Source organism: Felis catus, chromosome C1 (assembly GCF_018350175.1).
Source record: "Felis catus isolate Fca126 chromosome C1, F.catus_Fca126_mat1.0, whole genome shotgun sequence".
In the NCBI taxonomy this organism is placed as follows: domain Eukaryota; kingdom Metazoa; phylum Chordata; class Mammalia; order Carnivora; family Felidae; genus Felis; species Felis catus.
Genome location: NC_058375.1, coordinates 170,637,706 through 170,661,178, shown reverse-complemented (window position 1 = coordinate 170,661,178; position 23,473 = coordinate 170,637,706). Strand labels below are relative to the sequence as shown.

General features: G+C 34.6%; 2 protein-coding genes across 6 annotated transcripts in view; one reads left to right on the top strand and one right to left on the bottom strand.

The window, feature by feature from the left end:
* The window catches only part of NCKAP1 (NCK associated protein 1), a 108,923-nt gene that overhangs the window by 17,374 nt on the left and 68,076 nt on the right, over positions 1-23,473 (top strand). For 3 of the 5 annotated variants that reach the window (XM_023259531.2, XM_023259533.2, XM_023259529.2), the window contains 5 exons: positions 478-588; positions 20,562-20,654; positions 20,853-20,909; positions 21,894-22,036; positions 22,120-22,210. In XM_023259531.2, the coding sequence (XP_023115299.1) occupies positions 478-588; positions 20,562-20,654; positions 20,853-20,909; positions 21,894-22,036; positions 22,120-22,210 (495 nt within the window). The remainder of the gene's footprint in view (positions 1-477; positions 589-20,561; positions 20,655-20,852; positions 20,910-21,893; positions 22,037-22,119; positions 22,211-23,473) is intronic. The other 2 variants (XM_023259532.2, XM_023259530.2) reach the window with 1 other exon arrangement.
* Positions 14,494-14,663, bottom strand: LOC123379197 (60S ribosomal protein L39-like). Its single transcript, XM_045034107.1, has one exon. It carries the CDS (start codon positions 14,656-14,658, stop codon positions 14,503-14,505), a length of 156 nt encoding a protein of 51 aa, XP_044890042.1. The 5' UTR covers positions 14,659-14,663; the 3' UTR covers positions 14,494-14,502.

Sequence of the window (23,473 nt, the reverse complement as noted above, 5' to 3'; positions counted from 1 at the left end):
CTTTTGAACTAGGGCTCTTGTATTAAAATGTTTAAAATGAATGAGGAAAACATTTTGGAAAAGACATTTAAACATAAGCTTTTATTTTATAACACTTAGAAAGAAACATTTCCAGTACTCTTCTGAATATTTAATTTTGTAATAATTTATTAGCTTCAGATGAATACAATTCTACCTCAAACCAAGACTTTTTTTTTTCTTTTTCTTTTTTTCTTTAGGTTTGAGCTTTTTTCTTCACTGCTGTTCTGCGCTAACTGCTTTGAAACTTTCCATGCATTTTTTTCAGTAGAAGAACATCTCTGTACTGTCTCCCATTGCATATTTCAGCTGTGACAATCCCTGCACTTTGCCTATTCATTTTATCACCTGCTCACCAAAAACAATAAATATCTCTAATTTCTGATTACAGATTTGCTATTAGTTAGTTGGTTTTAGAACAAGGATGCATTTCACTTTTTTATTACTGTTGTTTTATAGGCATGTGGAGATCCCAAGGCAAAACCATCCTACCTTATTGACAAAAATCTGGAATCTGCTGTGAAATTCATAGTCAGAAAGTTCCCTGCTGTAGAAACTCGCAACAACAATGTAAGTCATAGAAATTTTTGTGCTACTTGATTTTAACCATCAGTAGGGAAAGTAATGGTTAGATTAATACTTGAAATAGTTCTTATTTGTCTAACTCTTTATATTTTGGTATACCAATTATGTACATTGATGAATGACTTTCAGAGACACAGACACTATTCTTATCTTTAAAACTGGGAAAAATGACTGAAATATGTCACCGTTTTATCATACAAAACATAAGATGTTAATTTCTTACACACTTCTTCACTTTCAAGTTGCAACAGAAAGTAAGGTAATAGATATGTTTATGTTCCAGATATTTGCATGACTAGTTGGGGAGTTTTTCCTAATAATCATACACTATTTTGAAATTAGTAAATGTGATAGAGCTTGTATTATTTTTGGTAATTAGCTATGTTTAGTTATAAAATATATGTTTCTTTAATATTTTTACATTTGAGAAAACTGTTTCTGAAAAATAATATAACTAGGTGATGTTGTAGGATCTTTATTTTTCCATATTACTTTCTTCAGATGGGGTAGTTTTTCTTAGTATATCAAAATATAATCATTCAGAGTTTACATAATCCTGATATGTTTACATAATCCTTTGGTAGTTCTTTATAATAATTTCTATAAAAACTAATTTTAGAAAATTAGAGCTAATTTTTATTTTACCATGTTCTTTCCATATAAATTTTGTTGACTTGGAATCTTTCTACATGTCTTCTCTTTTTAAATATTTTTCTTTGGTAGTCTTGTGTTATAATCTTTGCTCTCTTTTTCTTTATGTACAAACTTTGTATGGAAATTTCCTCTTACATATGGTCTTCCTACTTTTGAGAAACTGTTTAAAAAACTTTGTCATCTTTTAGTTTCTTTAAATCCTATATTTTTATTGAAGATTCATATTTAACTTACTGATATCACCTTTACTTAAAAATATTTTAATGTAGAGGGAAAATACCAGTCAGAAGTAATAAAGTCTGGTTAAAGTCTCTGTTTCTTGTGAGTACAGGTTAATAGAGGTCTTTCTTTGTTTCATAGAATATGTTTTGTAATTGGTATATTAAGGTATCACAACTAGTTGCTGTTTACAAATGGGTGATTCAAAGTACACACTTTTTAAGAACAGTATTATTTGTGTGGAGACTCTTTTTAGTTATTGACATTAATTAGCTGACTTATCTGAGAAATAATATACTCAGAATGAGAGAGGGTTTATGAGAATCGTTTTACATTTAGTTTCATATACACTTCTGTTTCTCCTGGCTTATAAAATCTCTGTGATATGAGCTCTTCAGAGAATCATTTAAGTTTAATCTGTGTGTGTGTGTGTGTGTGTGTGTGTGTGTGTGTGTGTAAATGTCCATGTGAGAATAAGCATAGTTCCTAAATATGAGGTCTTTTCTTAGAAAATTAGCAAGATCTGATTAAATACAGTTTTCATAACAGTAACATATTTTGTTAAAGAGTAAATTAAGAGTCTTTGCTCCTTGATTTGTGGGGTAAACTTTATAATAATGCTGCTGTTTCTTGTTTTTTCTAGTATTTGTACTTCCCTTCTCAACTTTTGCAGCACAAAGTTGTTTTTTTTTAAGTAATAGCTTTATTATGGTACAATTCACATATATACAGTTTACTCATTTAAAGTATACAATTCAGTGAGTTTTTAGTACATCCACAGAGTTGTGTGTCTAGTTCCACAATTTTAGAACATTTTCATCACCCCAAAAAGAAACCCCAGACCCGTTAGCATTCACACCTGCCAATCCCCCATCCCTATGCGAACATTGATCTACTTTCTGTATGCCTGTTTTGGAGATTTCATATAAATAGAATCCTATAACATGGTCTTTTGTGACTGGCTTTTCTTTTAGCATAATGTTTTCAAGGTTTATCCAAGTTGTAGCATGTATCAGTACTTCATTTCTTTTTATTGCCAAAAAAATTCCATTTTGTGGCTATGACATTTTATTTATCCATCCATCAATTGACAGATGATTGGATTGTTTCTACTTTTCTTACTATTATGAATAATGCTGCAATGAACATTTGTGTAAAAGTTTTTGTGTGAACTTATGTATACTTTGAAGTAGAATTACTGGGTCATGTGGTTATTTTTTGTTTAACCTATAAAATCAGTTGGATATTGTTGGATATTACTCTGCTTGTAGAATTTACTTTGGTTGTTTTGTGCAAAGTCTTAGTTTTGTGATACGGCCTTTACAACTATCTCATGTAATGCTACTGTATTGTTTTTTGCCTACTGAAGTATTATATACTGGGTATTTATGAGGCTTTATGATCTCAGTTTTGATAAATCCTGGTGAGAAGTTCCTAGCCAACTTGGGTTAGGAAATGACAAATGAGTGCCACCTTGTTATTATTTTTTAATTTCATGGAAGTAGTTAATGGAGGTGTCAGGACTGGGAATGGCAGTAGCATCTGGGAATGATGGAAACTTGCAGATTTCTGGGTGCTAAATAAACTGAAAAAAATATATTGATACCATGGTTGGGTTTTTTTTCCTTCTTATTCCTGGTCTTTGGGTCACTATATAAATATGTATCACAGAGCATGCTTACTTTATCTCAGAAATCAGGGAGAATTCCTGGTAAGCACTAACTTGTCCCCAGTTTTAGAAAAGGCAGACAAAAATATTGTTTTGGTGAAAAATTAAGCACAAATTTTATTTTGAAGTTTCTGAGAGTAGATTCCTACAAAAAGGCTACCTGTGTGCTGATAGATAACCTGGTTATCTGGTATTCTAACAAAGGGAGGACACTGCTAAACAGATACAGCCAGATTGGTTCCTAACATAGCCTCAGCAATGATGATGTTGGGTTCTGTTGAGTCCGTTTTGCTGTCTTGCTTGGGCCCTTTTGTGACCAGTTAGAAACTTTTGTACTCTTCCAGTTCTGGATTTAAGGAAAGTCTGGGCCAAAGGATGTCTTGTTTTGTTTTGTTTTGTTTTGTTTCCCTGGGTCATGATGTTGAACTAAATGTGCCCGTAGGCTTCAAAGTAGGCTGATTAAGTAAAATTCAAATGAATAAAAGTTTTGTAACTATAGTAGCACTTACTAAGTGTCTAATATGTGCCAGGCTATTTTAATAGAGTTAATAGATTTTTAAATTTATTTTTAGGTTAAGGAAAGCATTTCTGAGCAGAGAGATTGTCTAATTTGTAACATGATAATCTTCTAGTATTTTGAAAGGGTGACTGCAAGTGAATGTAAAATTGGTTTCCCAGAAGTTTCTTCTGAGTATATAGAGGGAAATTTGTTATTTTCCTGGGTAAAGAAAATAGTAGAAATTCCATATTTTAACAGGTAGAAATTGTTTTGTCCAAGAAATTCTAAGGAGCATTTTAAGGAAATGATCATGTTTATGTATGTGAAGACACTTCTTATGAAATGTTTCCTAAAATATTTCAAATTTATTTACCCCTTTTGTTCTTGTGTTGTAGTTCCATCTAAAAGCTAGTTTGTTTTTTAAAACAGTTTAAATATCTGACACAACAATGTCATTATAGGATTTGCCTACTTACCTACATTTTAGTATAAAATTTTGGATTTGATTCCCAAATTAATGAAAAATGATATGTGTATGTTGAATTAAGTCTTAATTCCCTAAGAGTGAAGACCTTGTTAGTGAGGAGAGTGCCACAAGAATAATATAAGGGATTCTAGATTGAGAAACAGGCCATTATTGAAATAATTTGAAAATTAAGTTTTCAAACTTAGAGGAATATTTTGTGTTATGTGTTAACTTTTATTAATTTTTTTTTCAACGTTTATTTATTTTTGGGGCAAAGAGAGACAGAGCATGAACAGGGGAGGGGCAGAGAGAGAGGGAGACACAGAATCGGAAACAGGCTCCAGGCTCTGAGCCATCAGCCCAGAGCCCGACGCGGGGCTCGAACTCACGGACCGCGAGATTGTGACCTGGCTGAAGTCGGACGCTTAACCGACTGCGCCACCCAGGCGCCCCATGTGTTAACTTTTTTCTTAAGGAACACAGTATTACAGGATATTATGGAATAAATTAAATATTTTAAGTAGCTTGCAAGGTTACTCAAGTAAAGACAAAATAAAGCAACTCTAATGTTAGTTGTGTGACAGCATTAGAATCTGTTTTTAAATAACTTTTTATCCCTAGTGCTTGGTACATAAAAGACAGTAAATAAATGTTTGAATGAGTGAATAAGATTTCTTTTATTCAGTCATTATTTAAAATTTATGTCAGAGCTCAAACTTACCAATAAATTTTTAACTTCATTATGTTGTTAGCTAAAAATTTACTATCCTTTTTAGTGGAGCTACACAGATACATCTCATTAATGATACTACTGAGAGTAAACTGGAATAAGATGAGTCCCAGCTTCTTAAAAACATAAATGTGTTTTGGGAGTGGGCTGGTGGACTTGAGGACAGATGTAGGGAAACCCTGACACATGCAGTGTGATTTAGTTAGTAGAAGGAAGAGGTGAGGAAATTTACTTGTTTCTAGCTTGTCTTGTCTTGGCTTCCATTATGATGTGGTAGTATACTGGTTACGAGGATGGACTTTAGAGTCAGTGAAACAGAATTGAGTTCTGGTCTTTCCACTTATTAGCTGAATGATTTGGGGTAAGGTGTTTCACATCTTAAAGCCTCTTTGTTATTCTCTCTAAAATGATGATAATACCAATCTCAAGAAGCAGTTTAATATCTCCTACAGTACTTCACAGATTTGTGTGACAAATTGCTTTTGAAAAATGGAAGCTGTTATTTATATTACCCCTCTGACTTTTTGGTCTGCTTCACTGCCTTTTCTTCTAGCTGCCCTTTAAATGTGGGTAATTCTAAATGACTCCTTCCCACCCCACCCCCAGCAGTATCTATGTATGAAAACTTTCTTTTCCATTGCTTCAACTAAGTAATCTACTCTCTTCTGTTTTCTGGGTTCTGAAATTCTAGGTCTGATTCCACTACCCTTTGGACAGCTGCACAAGTTAAATAATAGCAAACTTTGTATCCAGTATTGAACACATGATTATTCCCCATTTTGTTTCTCTTCTATGTTTTCTGCCTTGAGCCATCATCTTCCACTTGGTTATCTAAACTAGAATTTTTAGATTCCCCTTTGGCTTTTATAAAATGTCAAGTTGGTGATTTAGAGCTCGTCATTTTTAATACTTGTCAGTTTCAATAATGTCTTGAATTTATCCCCTTCAGGTCCGAGTCTTCTGCTGGGACAAATGCTGTGATAATCCAAACACTGCTTTTCTTGCCATTCCAGTCTCTCCTCCTATTGCCACTCCCCATTCCCCACACAAGAGAGGCCAAACAGAACACTAATCTTTTTCTTTGTGGTAACTCCCATCTCTGTTTTCCTGCCCTAAGCACTCATCATTGAATTCTGTTGACTAGGATGTAGTAGGCCAGCAAGAAATACTTTGGTTTTAAAAGGAATTATTATATAATAAGATAATATAACAAGATTTGGAGGATATATTTTGTCATTAGTCAATATGTCTCTCTGTATATCTGTATAAATACCCTAATGTAAACTTAAATATTTGGTTTTGACCAAGTAAACTGTGCCAAAATTGAAAGAATTTTAATACAATGAGAACTAACTAAAGTGTCTATTCTTTTAAAAAGGTATCATCAATATTCATTTAATATCCCTTCTACATGTAATAGTCTTTAATTCTAACTTGAATAAACACAATAAATAGAAGAATGAACCCCTCATTAAAGATACAAGTAAGCCATGCTTTGATATATTTGAAAAGTATTTGAAATAGGTTAAGTGCTGGCAGGGAATTGCATTAGCACTAATGACCTACCTAAACTGGTTTAAATTTCCTTTTAGTTTATACCTAAATAACATAAATTCATGGTAATGAGCCACATAGTTCAGGAAGAATTTAAGATGAAAAGTGGGTGTATCTCCTACCCCCTATTTCCCACCCTAGTCATATTTCTCAGAAGGAACGTCTTATAAGTAATATAATATATAATGCTTGTTCTTTTATAAATTCATTTGCCAGTGTTAGACAATGCCTATTATAAATTCTCTTCTACAGAAGATGATAATTGAGCTCATTCGATTTCTTGCTCCTTACTCTCCCTTCTTCTTGCTATTTGATAGTTTTGTTGTTAATATTTTTGGATCATTGGTTACTTCCTTTTTGAACTTCACATAGTACAGTTCTCTGTTTTTATGCCCTCACCCTTGGTCATTTATATTTTAATGCTGTCAAAATTGTTAGTGCTTTCTTTTGTTTATGAAACCATAAAATGTTCTGAGGCTGATTTCTGTGCTGATTCCAAAAATTACCTAGTAAAGACCTGAGTGCTTAGTTTGTATTCTTTATTCCATTGTCACATTGGACTTAAAATAATTTATTTATGTTTATATCTATAATATATTTAGCATTAAAGTAAAATGGATTCTTTCATCCAGAATTATTTTGTAGTTAAATTTGTTTCATAGGTATATCATGATTTCTGGACTTACAGTTATGTGCCTTGATAAAATTCTTAAAATTTATCCATCCTGATAATCATATCACCTATGTAAGCTTTCCTTTTTGTATGGAGCCCACTCTTCTATAACCTGCTGTCTTCTGACTCTTCTGTGGACAGTTTGCTTATGTCTGGTGCAAAGCTTTCATCTTGGGACATCTTCTCTTTGTTGTCCCAAGTATAATGGTTTTTACCTGGGCTTTTATATGAAGTTTTCACAGAATTTGGGAATCCCCTGATACTGTGTACAGAATTTGAATGTGAGTGTATTTTTTGGCTTTCATTGTATTCTCAGGGTTGATTCCTATGATCCCAAAACACATGTGCTTTGAAATCACTTTATTTTGTGAATTTTGTGTACTATATATTCTAATTATACTAAACTCTAATCATAACCTCTTCAGCTCATTGATGCTCTCTGTTTTCCTGCAAATGAGACTGCTAATGAGCATTATACTGGGGTTTTCCCCATGGAGATGCATTCCTGGCATTTGCAATCATCTTTCTTTTTTTTTTTTTTTTTCAAAGTTTATTTATTTTTGGGACAGAGAGACAGAGCATGAACGGGGGAAGGACAGAGAGAGAGGGAGACACAGAATCGGAAAGAGGCTCCAGGCTCTGAGCCATCAGCCCAGAGCCCGACGCGGGGCTCGAACTCATGGACCGCGAGATCGTGACCTGGCTGAAGTCGGACGCTTAACCGACTGCGCCACCCAGGCGCCCCATGCAATCATCTTTCTATTTTCCTCAAATTTCTTAGTTATATCTTGCCCTTAGTGATAGTTTTTTAGCTATCTTCCAAACTGTCTCTTTGGCTGCAGTGTTGGTTATGATGCCCTTCCTAATAACAGGATATTACCAATATGTAATCACTTATTGATCTTTAATTTTTATTTTCTTGTTTATTTGTTTGAAGGGAGCTTTAGCTACTTTTAGCCTGGTACCCTTTGAGCACCGTTAGTATGGTTTCTTTCTGTTTATCATGGCTGCCCTGGTCTTACCTTTTGTCAGATCAAAAAATTTTTGCTAAGATGCAGAGTAAAAGGTGACAAAAGAAACTATAGTGGAGTAAATAAGAGATGTTGCAAAAACACTTACTCTTCTTTATTTTTCTTCCTAGCAGTCATCTTGGGCTAAAAAGGTTTTAAATATGTATACTCATGGTCTTTAGCCAAAAATAAATAGGATAGTATACGATGTTAGTCCTTTGTGTAGTGTTAGATAGAATGCAGAACTTGGGAAAATATATTTAAGTGCTTTTTAAAAAATGTTTATTTATTATTTTAAACAACATTTTTTTAATGTTTGTTTATTTTTGAGACAGAATGAGACAGAGTGTGAGTGGGGGAGGGCCAGAGAAAGGGAGACACAGAATCGGAAGCAGGCTCCAGGCTCTGAGCTTTCAGCACAGAGCCTGACGTGTGGCTCAAACCATGAACCATGAGAATATGACCTGAGCCGAAATCGGACGCCCAACCGACTGAGCCACCCAGGCGCCCCAATGTTTATTTTTGAGAGAGAGAGAAAGAGAGAGAGACACCGACTGAGTGTGAGCAGGGAAGGGGCAGACAGAGAGGGAGACACAGAATCTGAAGCAGGCTGCAGGCTCTGAGCTATCAGCACAGAGCCCAACGTGGGGCTCGAACTCGTGGACTGTAGGATCATGACCTGAGCCAAAGTCAGACACTTAACTGACTTAGCCACCCAGACGCCCCTAAGTGCTTATTTTTTAAGGAGTATTTTATTTTGGGAGAGTATGTGTATACTTTCATGGCACAAATTGGCCATGCTTTCCTTAGCCTTGAGGTCTATGTTTATGCTGTTTTCACTATATGGAAAAATACTTGCCTCCCATATTCTTTCATTAGGCTAACTTCTACTTGTCTTTTGGGTTTATCCTCAGATGTCACCATTTCAGAGAAACTTTCTTTAACCCTTTCAAGTTAGGTTAAGTGCTGCATGTATAGTTCCCTCCATTTATCATTCATTCACTTATTTAAAACATTTGTTGAATGCTATCTGCATAGTCCTGTTATGGGAGAGGGGATCCAGCAGTGAATAACTAAATCAAATTACAGTTCTTGTAGAGCTTACGTTCTTTTGGATAAAGATAGACAAAAAAAGAATATGAATGTAATATCAGGTAGAGATGAGTTTTAAAAAGAACAAAACAGAGTGATAGTGGGGAGATACTTACTTAAGGTGACCAGGGAATGCCATACTGAGGAGAAGGATATTTGCAGTCATTGAGATTAGAGCTGATAGTGGCTTGGGCCAGAATGGTAGAGGTGAGAAATGTTCAGATTCTGAATTACTTTGAAGACAGCCATGAAATGTTCAGATTCTGAAAATGTATTTTGAAGATAGAGTCTACAGCAATTTGCTGATCCATTGGTATGGGGTACATGAGACTATGAGAGATGACCCCAAGATTTTGGCTTGAACAGATCTCAAGATTTACTTGGGTAAGGACCCAATATGAACAGGTTTGGGGTGGGCGCGGGCATAAAAGGGGATAGTACTCAACAACTCAATATTAGATATGTTCAATATGTCTAAATATTAGAAATCTGAGTGGAGATTTTGAGTAGCCAAGTATACGTATTAAGTCTAGAGCACAGGCTAACATGAAACAGAAGTTGAAATGGAATTATTGAGTGTTTTAAGAGAGAGGGGGAATGGCATAATCATTGAGAATGAGAGAATGAATTGACAGTAAAAATTGGCAGTGAAAATGGTGTCGTGTTGCTACTCAGTTATGGTTTATGGTCATGAATTCAGGTTGAGATCAAGTTAGCATATGTATATGCTTTCTCTTATTGTGGGTTTTATCAGGCAATCATGATGGAGAAAGGGATAAGGGAGTAATCCAGTGATGGGCCACTCAGTCTTAAAATGGTTAAAAAGGTATTATGGCATGAGAAGGCAAGTGACAGGAAAAAAATGGTAGGGTAAATTGATCGGAGGTGCTTCTGAGTTCCAAGAATTGATGAGGATGTAAGGTATTAGGAGGGTATTACAGGTCTTAAGTGGGAGTTATTCATAGATGCCAGTTTACCTTGTTTCCAAATCTCCCAAGAACAACATATAAACAAAAAGGTCAGGAAGAAGCCAAGAGAGTTTAAGCATAAACTTTATTCCTCTTTACAGGCCTGCAAATTGAGGAAATTTAACATGAGCCACCACACTGTCAATATGTAAGAAAAATAATCCCTGAGAGCCCTCTTTATTTTAGGGTATCCTTTAACTTTCCCCATCTTCCTCACCATCCTCACCACCTTTAGAAGCTCTGACCATTCTTGTGGTCTTTCTCAAACTGGGAAGGGGGAGGAATGTGTGTGTGTGCTTTAAACTTCTTTCATGTTATTACTAGTTGGTGAGGGTCTTTGTCTTGTATTATAAGCATTATAGTGTTTCACCATTTTTGAACCTTGCACCTAGAAGTTAATTGTGGTGTAACCAGCTTTTAAAACTGGATATTTACCTTAAAAAAAAAAGGTGAGAGTTACCTGCATACTGACATGTACATCCTTCAGTAGACTATATACTCTTTTAGAGGCAAGGTCATCATTTTATTCACAGTTTTATCCCCAGCTCTTCTCATGATGCCTGATAATATAATAGGTTGGGATGTTTGTTGACTAAATGAATAATATATTTATGAATAAGTAAGTAAAATGTGGTATATCCATTTAATGGGATACTATTCAGCAATTAAAAGGAACACACTACTGATAGATGTTGTAGTATTGATGAACTCCAAAACATTGGGCTAAGTGAAAGAAGTCAGATGCAAAAAGCTACATATTGTGTGGTTCTATTTTATAGGAAATGTCTAGAAAAAGCGAATTTGTTGAGACAAAGTAGATCAGTAGTTGCTTGGTTCTGGGGGTAATGGGGGTAAGAGTGAGGTTAACTGTAAATAGGCACAAGGGAACTTCTTGGGATAATGGAAATGTTCTAAAATGATAGGGTTGGTGGTTGCACAACTCTAAATTTATGCAAATTATTTAATTGTTCATTTATCATGGATGAATTTTATGTTATGTAAGCTACCTTTTTTAAGTGATTTATATTTTTATTTTTTAAATGTTTATTTTTGAGAGAGAGCATGCCACCCAGGCACCCCATAAACTGTATCTTAATAAAGCTATGAAAAACAATTTTCAGCAGCCAGAAGGGGTATTTTATTTTTTATTTTTTATTTTTTTTAAGTTTATTTATTTATTTATTTTGAGAGCACGCTTGCGTGAGCTTGAGTGAGAAAGGGGTAGAGAGACGGGGAGAGACGGAGAGACATGGATCCCCATGTGTGGCTTGAAATCACTAACCACAAGATCATGGCCTTAGCCAAAGTCAGATGCTGAGCCACCCAGGTGGTCCTGGAAGTATTTCAGAAAAAATGAAATGTATTCAGAAACTGTGAGATCATGACCTTAGCTGAAGTTGAGTGATTAACTGACTGAGCCACCCAGGCATCCAGAGAAATAAAAACTTTAAAAAGTAAAAAAGTATAACCATCAAGGACAGTTTAATGTTGACTTATTACCTTGATATGTCAGTAGCACCTGAGGCCATCTTGACATAAATAGTTCGGCATAATTATTGATTATAATGTTGACATCTAATCTGTAAGAAAAGCTTGATTTTTTTCAGTGCCCAGCTTATGAAAGCAAGGTAATCACATATTAGAAAAATAAAAATTATTAAAAATGAATGTGAGGAACTAGCTTCATTTATATTGGAAAATGGTGCCATTATACAAAAATTACATTATCATTAACACAGTATACTACCTTTTATATAAATATGTTACACCAACCTCTCTTTACTCTAGGACCTATAATTAGTGATTTTTCTAGTACTAATGATAAAATTACAGTAGTTCACGAGTTTGTATTAATTTGACCATCCTGTAACCAGAAATCTTAAACTTTCAGGATCTTTTCAGGTGCAACTTAAGGTGCACAGGTGGTGAAATAGAGATTGTTTTAATTTGTGTTACTTATTAGTCTTTGTTTCAGTTACTTAGTACTATATAACAGATGACCCCAAATATTAGCTTAAAACAACAACTTATTTCTTTTTCTGTGGGTTCACTGGGCAGTTCTTGTGTTTGTCTCACCAGCCTTATGTCACAACTACATGTAGCTGGTGGGTTGGCTGGGGGGTGGGCCTAACTGAGATAGCAAGATACTGAGACTTTTCTTTCCTCATGATATATCTGAGGCCTCTTCACACATGGCACTCAAGGGCAGTGTTCCAAAAAGAGCAAAATCAGAAGCTGCAAGGCCTCACGTTAAGAGTGTCATTGCTTCTGCTTTCTGTTGGTCAAAGCAAGTCACAAGGCCAGCTGAGATTGTAAGGGTGGGAAAAGAGAATGCTATTAATGGGAGGAGCAATAAAGTCCTATTACAAAAGTGGTATGCATAAACCTTTAATTTCTTTGCCTTTCTGTTCTTTAAAATATAAAACTCTGTTCTTTGGAATTAATTTAAACAGATGACTAGCAATACTAATTTGAAAAAATTTAATATATAAAATGAGGAGGTTGAATTAGAGGAGTTCTTGGAAGCTATAGTCTGATGAGGCTACAAATAAATACAAGTATTTTCTGAAAAGAAAATAGTTATAGCTTGGCTTGTTCCTATACTACTTTTGTATCATTGTATGGACACTTGAATGTTGAAGTATATCGAAGAGGTGTTTTAAACTTTGATGTCTCATTGACTTCATTTGGCATTTTGCCCTCTTTATGGTCTGTTTCTGTATCTGGAAAGTGAGGATAAAAATATATCTGGATTGGGAAGATAAAAGTTTTGGGGGGGGGGGCGCCTCGGTGGCTTAGTTGGTTAAGCATTGGACTTGACCTCAGCTCAGGTCTTGATCTCAGGGTGGTGAGATCAGGCCCCACACTGGTCTCTGCTGAGCGTGAAGCCTGCTTAAAAAAATAAGATGTTCTGGACACAGATGGGAGTGATAGTTGTACAACAATGTTAGTATATTTTTAAGTGTGAACTACACATTTCAAAATGGCTGAAATTGTTAAAGTAGATTCTGTGTTATGTATATTTTATTGCTGTAAAAAACATGTACCTTGAAGAGTATGAGGATTAGATTCAGTAACAAATTTTAAATACTCAGTCATGCTTAATTACTAGGCAGGTGTTAAGGATACTTCCCTGAAATTTATTTACTACCCTTTGCTCAGAAAAATGCATTTATGAAATACTGACTACCAATAGAATCGTTTTGTATATGATAGAAGGAGAATCCTACGAAATGTTATGAACCTTTTTTTTAAAATGAGTACTCTTGGGGCACCTGGCCGGCTCAGTTGGTGGAACCCGCAACTCTTGATCTTGGCATTGTAGGTTTGAGTCCCATGCTGGGTGTAGAGGTTACTTAAAAATAAAATCTTTAAAAAAGTAAAATGAGTACTCTTTGTGCTGATTTGGATTTTCAGGTAATCTTAGATTCGCTTATATTGGATCGAATATGCCATTCTTTTCTGACGCTTCTTGTTTCCTTGTTTTATGCTTTTCTATCCTGGAAGGACATAATAAAATATTTTGCCCAACTTTGGGGATTTATTCCAGGGATTAAATCACCAGTCTGTGTTAGGATACATAAACTCATTTGAGACATGAGTTGATACCTGATATTGAATTCATTTATAATCAGCAATGCAATTTAAAAATTGACTATGATTTTTACATTGAGAATCTTGATGATTGGAAATTAATTGATAGATTAATTGTACATCCTACTATGTGCTGGTATTCTTGATGTTGGAAATATAGCAGAGAGTGTTACAAACCTTCTTGCTCCGTGGATTTAAATTCAAGTTGGGTTTTTAGATAACAAACAGTTAATGGAAATAAACACATACTTTGATTTGGTGATAAGTGGTAGGAAGAAATAAAAAGCAGCATAAGCAGTTAAAGAGCAAGGAGGAAAGGAGACTATTTTATTTTTACGTTTAATATCTAAAAAAAAAATTTAAGCTTATATATAGAGAGAAAGAACACGAGTGGGGTAGGGACAGAGAGAGAGAGAGAGACAGAGACAGAGAATTCCAAGCAGGCTCCACGCTGTCAGTGCAGAGCCCAGTGTGGGAGTCCACTCACGAACTGCGAGATCATGACCTGAGTCAAGATCAAGAGTCAGATGCTTAACCAACTGAGCCACTCATGAGCCCCAAAAGGAGACTATTTTTTTTTTTTTTTGAACCAAAAGGTCTCACATGTTTATTACTGAACCAACCTACAGGTGCAGAAGCATCGTAACAGAGAAAAGTCAATTTCCTGATAAAACAGATCTACTGGTCAGGCAGTAGGGAGGGATGGAATAGAAACACCTGACTTTCAGGCAGCATAAACGTGTGCCATCTCATCATCTCATGTTCGATCCCTTACAGACCCAGCTTCATTCTTCTCCAATTCTGCCTCTTGGAGTTGTATCTGATTTTATTACCAGTTTTCATCCGAACCCACGGGGCAATGGGACGATTCTGCTTTTGTTTCTTGGCAAGGAATCGCTTGATCCTGAAAGTCTTGTGAGAAGACATGGAGAGAAGTGGCCAGCGGCACACACAGGGACGGCGTAGAAGAGGGAAAAAAAGCAAAAGGAGACTATTTTAGATAAGAGTGCTTAACAGTGGCTTCTCTGAAGAGAAGTGAGGGAGTGAGCTATGCAAACAAGTGGCAAAAACATCCCAGACTTGAGAAAGGAAGTGCAGAGGCTCTGAGGTGGGACCAACCTTGATGAATTTGATGAACAGAGGAGAAAGACCTGTAAGCTACTGAGTGAGGCTAAAGAAGTCAAAGATGAAGTTTGGAGAGCAGTTTGGAGGCTAGTGTAGTGGTCTAGATGAGAGTTAATGACAAAGGGTGGTAGCTGACAGTTCCTTTCATAAGAGGTTTACCCAAATACCTTCTCAGGACTCATATTTTTAAAAGTGTGGTTTAGAATATCATATTAAGAAACTGAACAAAGCTTTTTCTGAGACCAAACTTCTATACTTGGTTGTTACTGTTTTGTTTTTGAATTTTCATTTTTATTTTTTAAATTTGATTTAAATCCAAGTTAACATATAGTGTAAGAATGATTTCAGGAGTAGAATTTAGTGATTCATCACTTACATATAACACCCAGTGCTCATCCCAACAAGTGCCCTCCTTAATGCCCATCATGCATTTAGCCCATCCCCCACCCAGCACCCCTCCAGCAACCCTGTTCTGTTTTTAAGAGTCTATTATGGTTTGCCTTTCTCTTTTTATCTTATTTTTCCTTTCCTTCCCCTATGTTCATCTGTTTTATTTCTTAAATTCTACATTTGAGTGAAATATATTTGTCTTTCTCAGACTGACTTATTTCACTTAGCATAATACGCTATAGTTCCATTCACGCTGTTGCAAATGGCAAGATTTCATTCTTTTTGATCACTGAGTAATATTCCATTGTGTGTGTGTGTGTGTGTGTGTGTGTGTGTGTGTGTGTGTGTGTATGTGTACACATCTTCTTTATCCATTCATCAGTCGATGGATATTTGGGCTCTTTTCATACTTTGGCTTTTGTTGATAGTGCTGCTATAAACATTGGGATGCATGTGCCCCTATGAATCAGCATTTTTGTATCCTTTGGATAAATACCTAATAGAGCAATTGCTGGGTTGTACGGTAATTCTCTTTTTAAATTTTTGAGGAACATCCATACTGTTTCCAGAGTGGCTGTCCCAGTTTGCATTTCAACCAGCAATGCAAAAGGGTCCATCCTCTTTCTCCTCATCCTTGTGAATATCTCTTGTTTCCTGTTTTGTCAGTTTTAGCCATTCTGACAGATGTGAGGTGGTATCTCATTGTAGTTTTGATTTGTATTTCCCTGATGATGAGTGATGTTGGGCATCTTTTCACATGTCTGTTAGCCATCTGAATGTCTTCTTTGGAAAAGTGCCTGTTCATGTCTTTCGCTCATGTCTTCACTGGATTATTTGTTTTTTGGGTGTTGAGTTTGATAAGTTCTTTATAGATTTTGGATACTAACCCTTTATCTGACATTTTCTCCCATTCCATTGGTTGCCTTTTAGTTTTGTTGATTGTTTCTTTTGCTGTGCAGCAGCTTTTTATCTTGAGGTCCCAATAGTTCATGTTTGCTTTTGTTTCCCTTGCCTCTGGAGATAGGTTGAGTAAGAAGTTGCTGCAGCTGAGGTCAAAGAGGTTGCTGCCTGTTTTCTCCTCTAGGATTTTCATGGTTTCCTGTCTTACATTTAGGTCTTTCATCCATTTTGAGTATACATTTCTGTATGGTATAAGGAAGTTGTCCAGGTTCATTCTTTTGCATGTCGCTGTACTGTTTTCCCGCCACCATTTGCTGAAGAGACTTGTCTTTTTTCCATTGGATATTCTTTCCTGCTTTGTCAAAGATTAGTTAACTATATAGTTGTGTGTCCATTTCTTGGTTCTCTATTCTGTTCCATTGATCTATGTTTCTGTTTTTGTGCCAGTACCATACTGTCTTGATGATTACACCTTTGTAATACAGTTTGAAGTCCAGACTTGTGATGCCTCCAGCTTTGGTTTTCTTTTTCAGGATTGCTTTGGCTATTTAGGTTCCTTACTGTACTTGGTTTTTAAAAGGAACAAAATACTAGCATAATTTAGATCAAGAAAAATAGTTTATTATGCATAAGCAGTTTTGACAATGAAAGAACATAATACTTGAAATAGGTGAATAAAGAACTATAGCCACATTTCTTTGAAAATCAGTGAGTTGCCATCTTAGGCATTGGTTCTTTATTGTAATTTGCCAGTAATTTTTCTTTGAAAGAGTAAAAACTAGTAAATACTACATTTCAATGAATTTTTTAGATACTTATTTTGTGTGTAAAATGCTTAATTTGACAAAGATTGATAACCAACATTTTTCAGTGCAAAGATACGATGTTTTTACGATCTGTGTTGCTAATGTTTTTCCTGTTTGTTTTCAGTTTTTACATATTTTTTACTTTGAATGTTAAGAATAAGGATCCATGGTTTGAAATTTAGTGAAAGCATTGTACAAATATTTTGCTAATGTATATAGTTAATCTAAGTATCCAAAATAATGCTTTTAAAGTATTAATGAATAGAATCAGTTCTCAGAATTACACTTTTCTAATTCTGTTCTGTTACATCAAACAATTTATTATTGATCTATGTTGTTTAGCTATTTCCTGCTTTTTGTTTACTATAAAACAATGAGATGATGAACCTAAAATTAAATACATTTAGTAGTATCTACTCTCTTTCACTTTAAGAACTAAAAGGTACCATTCTTTTTTTGTGGTTGAAGTCTTAAAGTTGTAGACACTTTTGTTCTTTGTTGTTACAATTGATCTCTTTCATACAGAACTTTATGGAATTTATTGTCATTAAATAGGGAATATAATTGGGACGACTGAGTGAGATACTTGTAGAGCATTTGGAACAATGCCTGGCAAGGAGTGTGTGCTCATGTAATACCAGCTCTTACTAGAAGTACTATGAGTAGTACTACATTACTTAAAATAGCTTTTGTTTTGAAGAAATGGTTTGTTTAGCCTCCTTTGCCATTTATCTAATATTGAATGAATAGCTTCTGGGTGCCAGGAACTGTCAGATGTTCTCATGTACATTATTTTGGCTAATGATGAGAGTATTAGGCTCTAATGGTTAAGTCAGTTAGTCTTGGTTGTTCAATAAGAGGTAGGCTTTCTAGCAAAATTTGTCATCTGTCATCGACATAAAAACCTTTTAAATTTGTCATAATCTCTCCTCTGATAGATGTTTATGTTGGATACTTTTTTATGTTCAGAGCAATGTGATATGGGCTGTGGAGATTGAAAAAAATGAGTTTGGTACACTGTCTTATAGTGCTGGAGAAAGCTCTGATACAGGGTAGAAAATGATACTGTTAGAAATTATACACATTTAGAAGAGAGAGCTAATACTTGCATTCAGGGAAGAAGTTTAATCAGGCATGGTTTTTGAAGATAGGTTAACATTTAAACTGAGTAGTTTGGGGATAGTAGGATTTGGACATCTCAGTAGAGGAAACAAATATGAGATGTGTATAGAAAATAGGGAATAGTTTGTTTTAGGTACTGTGTATGAATGAATGTAGGGGAAATTTTAGATTGGGAAGGTAAATTTTATTTAGAACCAAATTGTGTAAGGCCTTGAAAACTTGACTGTTTTGAATTCAGACATTTGTTAGTGGAGTGAATGTTTTTAGTCACTGTAGAGGCTAGTTACATATGGTTTGGGGGAAATAAAGTTGAATGAGAAATTTAGACCGTAATGAGATTTTATTACTAAAAAGGGAGGTGGTGACCATACAGAATGGTAGAAAGGACAGTTCTTTTACATTCTGTGGGCATTAGGTTCTTAATATGTAAAATAAAATGTGTGTAAAAGATCATTAAGGCCATAATGAGATGGTGACTCTGTCTTTTTTTTTTTTTTTTGGTCCAAACTAGGATGCTGAAATTGAAAGGAGGTACTATTAATAATTAAGCCCAGTAGCAACTGAGTTATACTGTTGCTTCTTATGAGTGTACTTTACCTATTATATTTCAAAACTCAAATTTAAAGTACTGAAAAGCAAAAAAAAAAAAAAAAGACTAAGTCATCAATCATAAATGTTTATTGTTGAACTTAAAGGTAAAGGTAATATAATCTGAGGAAATAGAATCTTTTAAAATTTATTAATTTAGTTTTAGTTGAAGTATAGTTGACACAGTGTTACATTAGTTTCAGGTGTATAACAGTAATTCCACAAGTTTATATGTTAATACTACGTTCACCACAAGTGTAGCTACCACCTGTCACCATACAATGCTGTTGTAACACCACTGACAATATTCCCTATGCTATACTTTTTATTCCCCTAACTTACTCATTCCATAACTGGAAGCCTGTGTCTCCCACTCCCCTTCACCCATTTTGTCCACTTGACACCCCCAGAAAATAGTCATTTTTGTATAAGTATCTGCTTGATGAGTGGTAATGATTAAAAATGTGCATATAAACATGGAAGTGTTTTGAAACAGATACATTGTTGAAAATAAAGTCAGTTACTCATAGATAAAGCTAAAACCAGTTACACATCACTGTAAGTATACACTTTAATATGTCTGGCATTATGAGGAAGTAATGAGGTACTTCATTTACACATTTTCTAGACATAATTCTTTAAATGTCTTCAGGGACTGCAGTCTTTAGGGTAGTTTACCCTATATTAGATAGGTCTACTAGACTGCTATACTTGCTATTTTAAACTGTCTTGTCATAATTTTTTTTTTTTTGAATTTTCCCTTGATGTTGCACTCACTGCTGTAAATTTTCTGGCTTATCATAATGGTTCAGTACAATTATGTAGAGGGGCACCTCTTCCCCCAACTCTCCTGTATAAGTAAGAACTGTATCAGGGCCTCAGAATTATGTGGACTTTGACAGCAATTTTGTTACTTCAAACAACTTTTCCGTATTCTAGTTTTCTCACATTCTAGACAAGTGATTCTCAGACATTTAGTGTGCATTCAGATCACCTGGGTATTTTGTTAAAAGGCAAATTCTCATTCAGTAGATCTTCCTTGGGCCTGAGATTCTGCTTTTCTAATCAGCTCCTAAATGATGTGGAGTTGCTCTTCTGTGGACTACACTGAGAATATCAAGGTTCTAGAAGGTTTATTGGAATTCTGTCAGTCTTACGATACAGGATGTTAAATGTGGCTGGATTCTTCCAGAACTTACAGTTTTGAAAAGAAAACCTAGGGCTTTTTAAATTTAATAATGCAGTTGATTGGATAATATTTATCTTTTATATTCACGTTTCCCTCTTCCATGTTTACCAGTGTCTTAACTCTAGTTTTGCTTCTTTCTCATTTCTTTTTTTGTTGTTGTGGTTTTTTGCTTTTGTTTAACGTATTATTGTGTTTTGTGGATCTGGTCAGGGAACCGTTACTGTATTTTATGTTTGTATCTACATTTTATTTTGCATGCTTAACGTGGCTTTGCCTGGATGTTCTTTTTGGTAAGTTCCAAACTTATAAAGCATATTGTTTTTTTGTAGTGTAAGTCACAGTGTTTATCATCCTTTTTTTTCCCTCTCACTTCTGGTAATGTGATCATGCTCTCATGAGTTGTTTTTAGTTTTTTTTAAAGAGTTCATTTGATACCTTTCCCTAACATTTTCCAGTTTTCCTTAATAGTAGTGCAGTTTGGTACTAATCTGCTTTGATTGGTTTTATAGCCTCACACTGTCAGTTGCTGATCACTATTAGCAGTTGCTATGTCAAGTATTTTGGTTTTTTTTAAAAAGCCTTAATCATCTAGAGATACTGTTCTAAGAGCTTGTGCTTCCATATAGCAATCATAAAAGAAGATAGTTTGTAGTAAAATTAAATATTTTTGTTCTGAATGAAAAATGCATTCTAATTTTGTTTTTTTACAGCAACAGCTTGCACAGCTACAGAAAGAAAAATCAGAGATTCTGAAAAATCTGGCATTATACTACTTTACATTTGTAGATGTTATGGAATTTAAGGTATGTATTTTAATATATAAAGTTTAATATTTCAGAAGTAGATTGATGTTTATTAATTGTATAAATTGCTTTGTCACTTGTAGATAATAAAATAAGAATTCTTTTGCAACTACAATTTAAAATATATTTTATTTGTGTGTTTTCTAAATTTAGTATTATTTACCTAGGTAGAAAATTAACATAAGCTTTTATTTTCAGGACCATGTTTGTGAATTGCTGAACACTATTGATGTTTGCCAAGTCTTCTTTGATATCGTAAGTATTATTTTCAGAAAAACTCCTGATTCTCTCCTGGTAGTTTCTTTTCTTTTTTTTTTCTTTTAACGTTTTTATTCATTTTTGAGAGACACAGAGAGACTGGGCATGAGTGGGGGAGGGGCAGAGAGAGAGGGAGATACAGAATCTGAAGCAGGCTCCAGGCTCTGAGCTGTCAGCATGGAGCCCGACGCAGGGCTGGAACCCATGAACTGTGAGGTCATCACCTGAGCCAAAGTTGGACGCTGAACTGAAGGAGCCACCCAGGTGCTCCTCTGTTAGTTTCTTATATAACTAAGGTGACTAAATGTTTTTCTTTAGAGAAAATTTACATGACTAGTATGTCAAGTTTTAGCATTGTTAATTTGACGTATTCTGTAGCACTTTTTAAAGGTAAGGAGTTATAATGTATTTTCTATTTTTACTTATTTCATTGTCACTGAGTATAAATCTTGAGTGTATTGGAAAATAGTTGTTAATTTTAGTATTTTATTTTAGTAATTGCAATTTAAAAAAGTTAAGTGAATAATACTTTTCTCTGTAAAAGGCATACTTGATAGAATCTTAGGTACGACAATTTCTAGATACAGGAAGTCAGAGTGAAAAATGCCTCCATTGACAATTTACTACTAAATGACTTCCATTACTTTTTTATTTAGTACTCCTTTTTCTTGCTTAGTGAGATTGGCTCCATATTTCTTCTTATTCTGGTTTTATTTATCCTTTTAAACTATTTACCAGTTAAATAAAGCAATAACAAGCTTTTTGTCATCCATAAAATTGTGTCACCAACATGAAACTGTTACCTGTAACTTCTAAATTTTAGGTATGTTTTTGGTGAAAGGAATTAGAATTTTAGAAGTAGGGATAAAATAACTAAAGAAAATTATTGACTTTTAGTAGCTGCCATGAAGATTGTGTGTGTGCGTGTGTGTGTCTTAAAGTTTACAAAATAAGAGGTTAAACTTGATTTTTGTTTTCTAGACTGTAAACTTTGATTTAACAAAGAACTACTTAGATTTGATTATAACCTATACAACACTAATGATACTACTGTCTCGAATTGAAGAAAGGAAGGCAATCATTGGATTATACAACTATGCTCATGAAATGACCCATGGAGCCAGGTAGACCTGCAATATACAGATCTTTGTGAAATTCTCAGTTTGATGGCTAACAACTCACTGAAATTTGATATGTCTATTTTAAGTGACCGAGAATACCCACGCCTTGGTCAGATGATTGTGGATTATGAAAACCCTTTAAAAAAAATGATGGAAGAATTTGTACCCCACAGCAAGGTAGGACCTGGTTTTTAGATTGCTTTTAATAGGCATATGAAATAGTATAAGGGTTAGATAAACTTCTTTATGAAAAACATAATGGGATGCGAATAATAGCTGTGTATGGTATTATCTAATTGTGAACCAGAGAACTCATTAGTTAGATTCCAAATAGTACATGGAAACTCAGGAATATATTGATCCAGTATAATTTTTATTTTTATTTTTAGTTTATTTTTATTTGTTTTGAGAGACAGAGCAAGCAGGGGAGGGGCAGAAAGAGAGGGGGACAGAATCCCAAACAGGCTCTGCGATGTTAGCACAGAGCCTGACATGGGGCTCAGATTCACAAATCGTGAAATCATGACCTGAGCTGAAATCAGGAGTCGAATGCTTAACTGAGCCACCCAGTCACCTCCATTATAGATTTTAGATTCAGTATAGGGTATAGAGGTAGTGAAGTTTAGTATTTGGGAATGTCTGCTCTGATACCAGACCACCTGGGTTCTAATCCCAACTCTGCCAATTACTGAGTGTGTAATATTGGGCACATTCCTTAACCATCTTCCCTGTATCCATTTTCTTATCTGTAAAAATAGAGAAATAATATCTCCCTCATATGGTTGTTATGAGGATTAAATGAATTACTTCATAAAAAGTATTTAGATACATAGTGTTTGATAAATTTTAACTAGGTTATTAATAAATCTTAAGAAAAACTATAAGAGCTTTGTGAAAATAATTTTGAATGTCTTTTACAATATATAAAAAAGTAGTTTTAGTGAAACAATTTTGGTTCAAGGGAGTCTTGGCATTATGGTTTCTTTGCAGTAGGGCTGATTCAAAGAACCATAGTTCATATGCACATCAAGGAAATTTAGAGGTATCTCATACATCCTATTACAGATAAAAATTGAGAACTGGAGAAGTGACACAATAAGTCATTTAGCAGCAATTGGGGCAAAACCAGAGCTAAATCCCAAGATTTTAGAATCTTGGTTCATTCTCTTTGAGTCATGAGAGTTAAACATTTTAATAATACACTATTTTCTCTAAATCTGTGCTTTTTTTTTGACCCACAGTTAACACCAAGAATTTTCCTTCAATTTTTTTACTCCAGTAAAAATTCTGAAGATGTGTTTACAGAAGATGTGTTTGTAGTTTAATTTCTTTGTTTAGCTGTATTATACCCACAAATTTATATAGTTATTGTTTTGAAGTTAGTTGGATCATTAGTTTGAAAGAGGCCAGTGGATGGCATCAGTTTTGAAGTAAAAATCA

Coding starts and splice junctions, on each gene's coding strand:
- LOC123379197 (XM_045034107.1), bottom strand. CDS start 14,658: ATGTCTTCTCACAAGACTTTCAGGATCAAGCGATTCCTTGCCAAGAAA.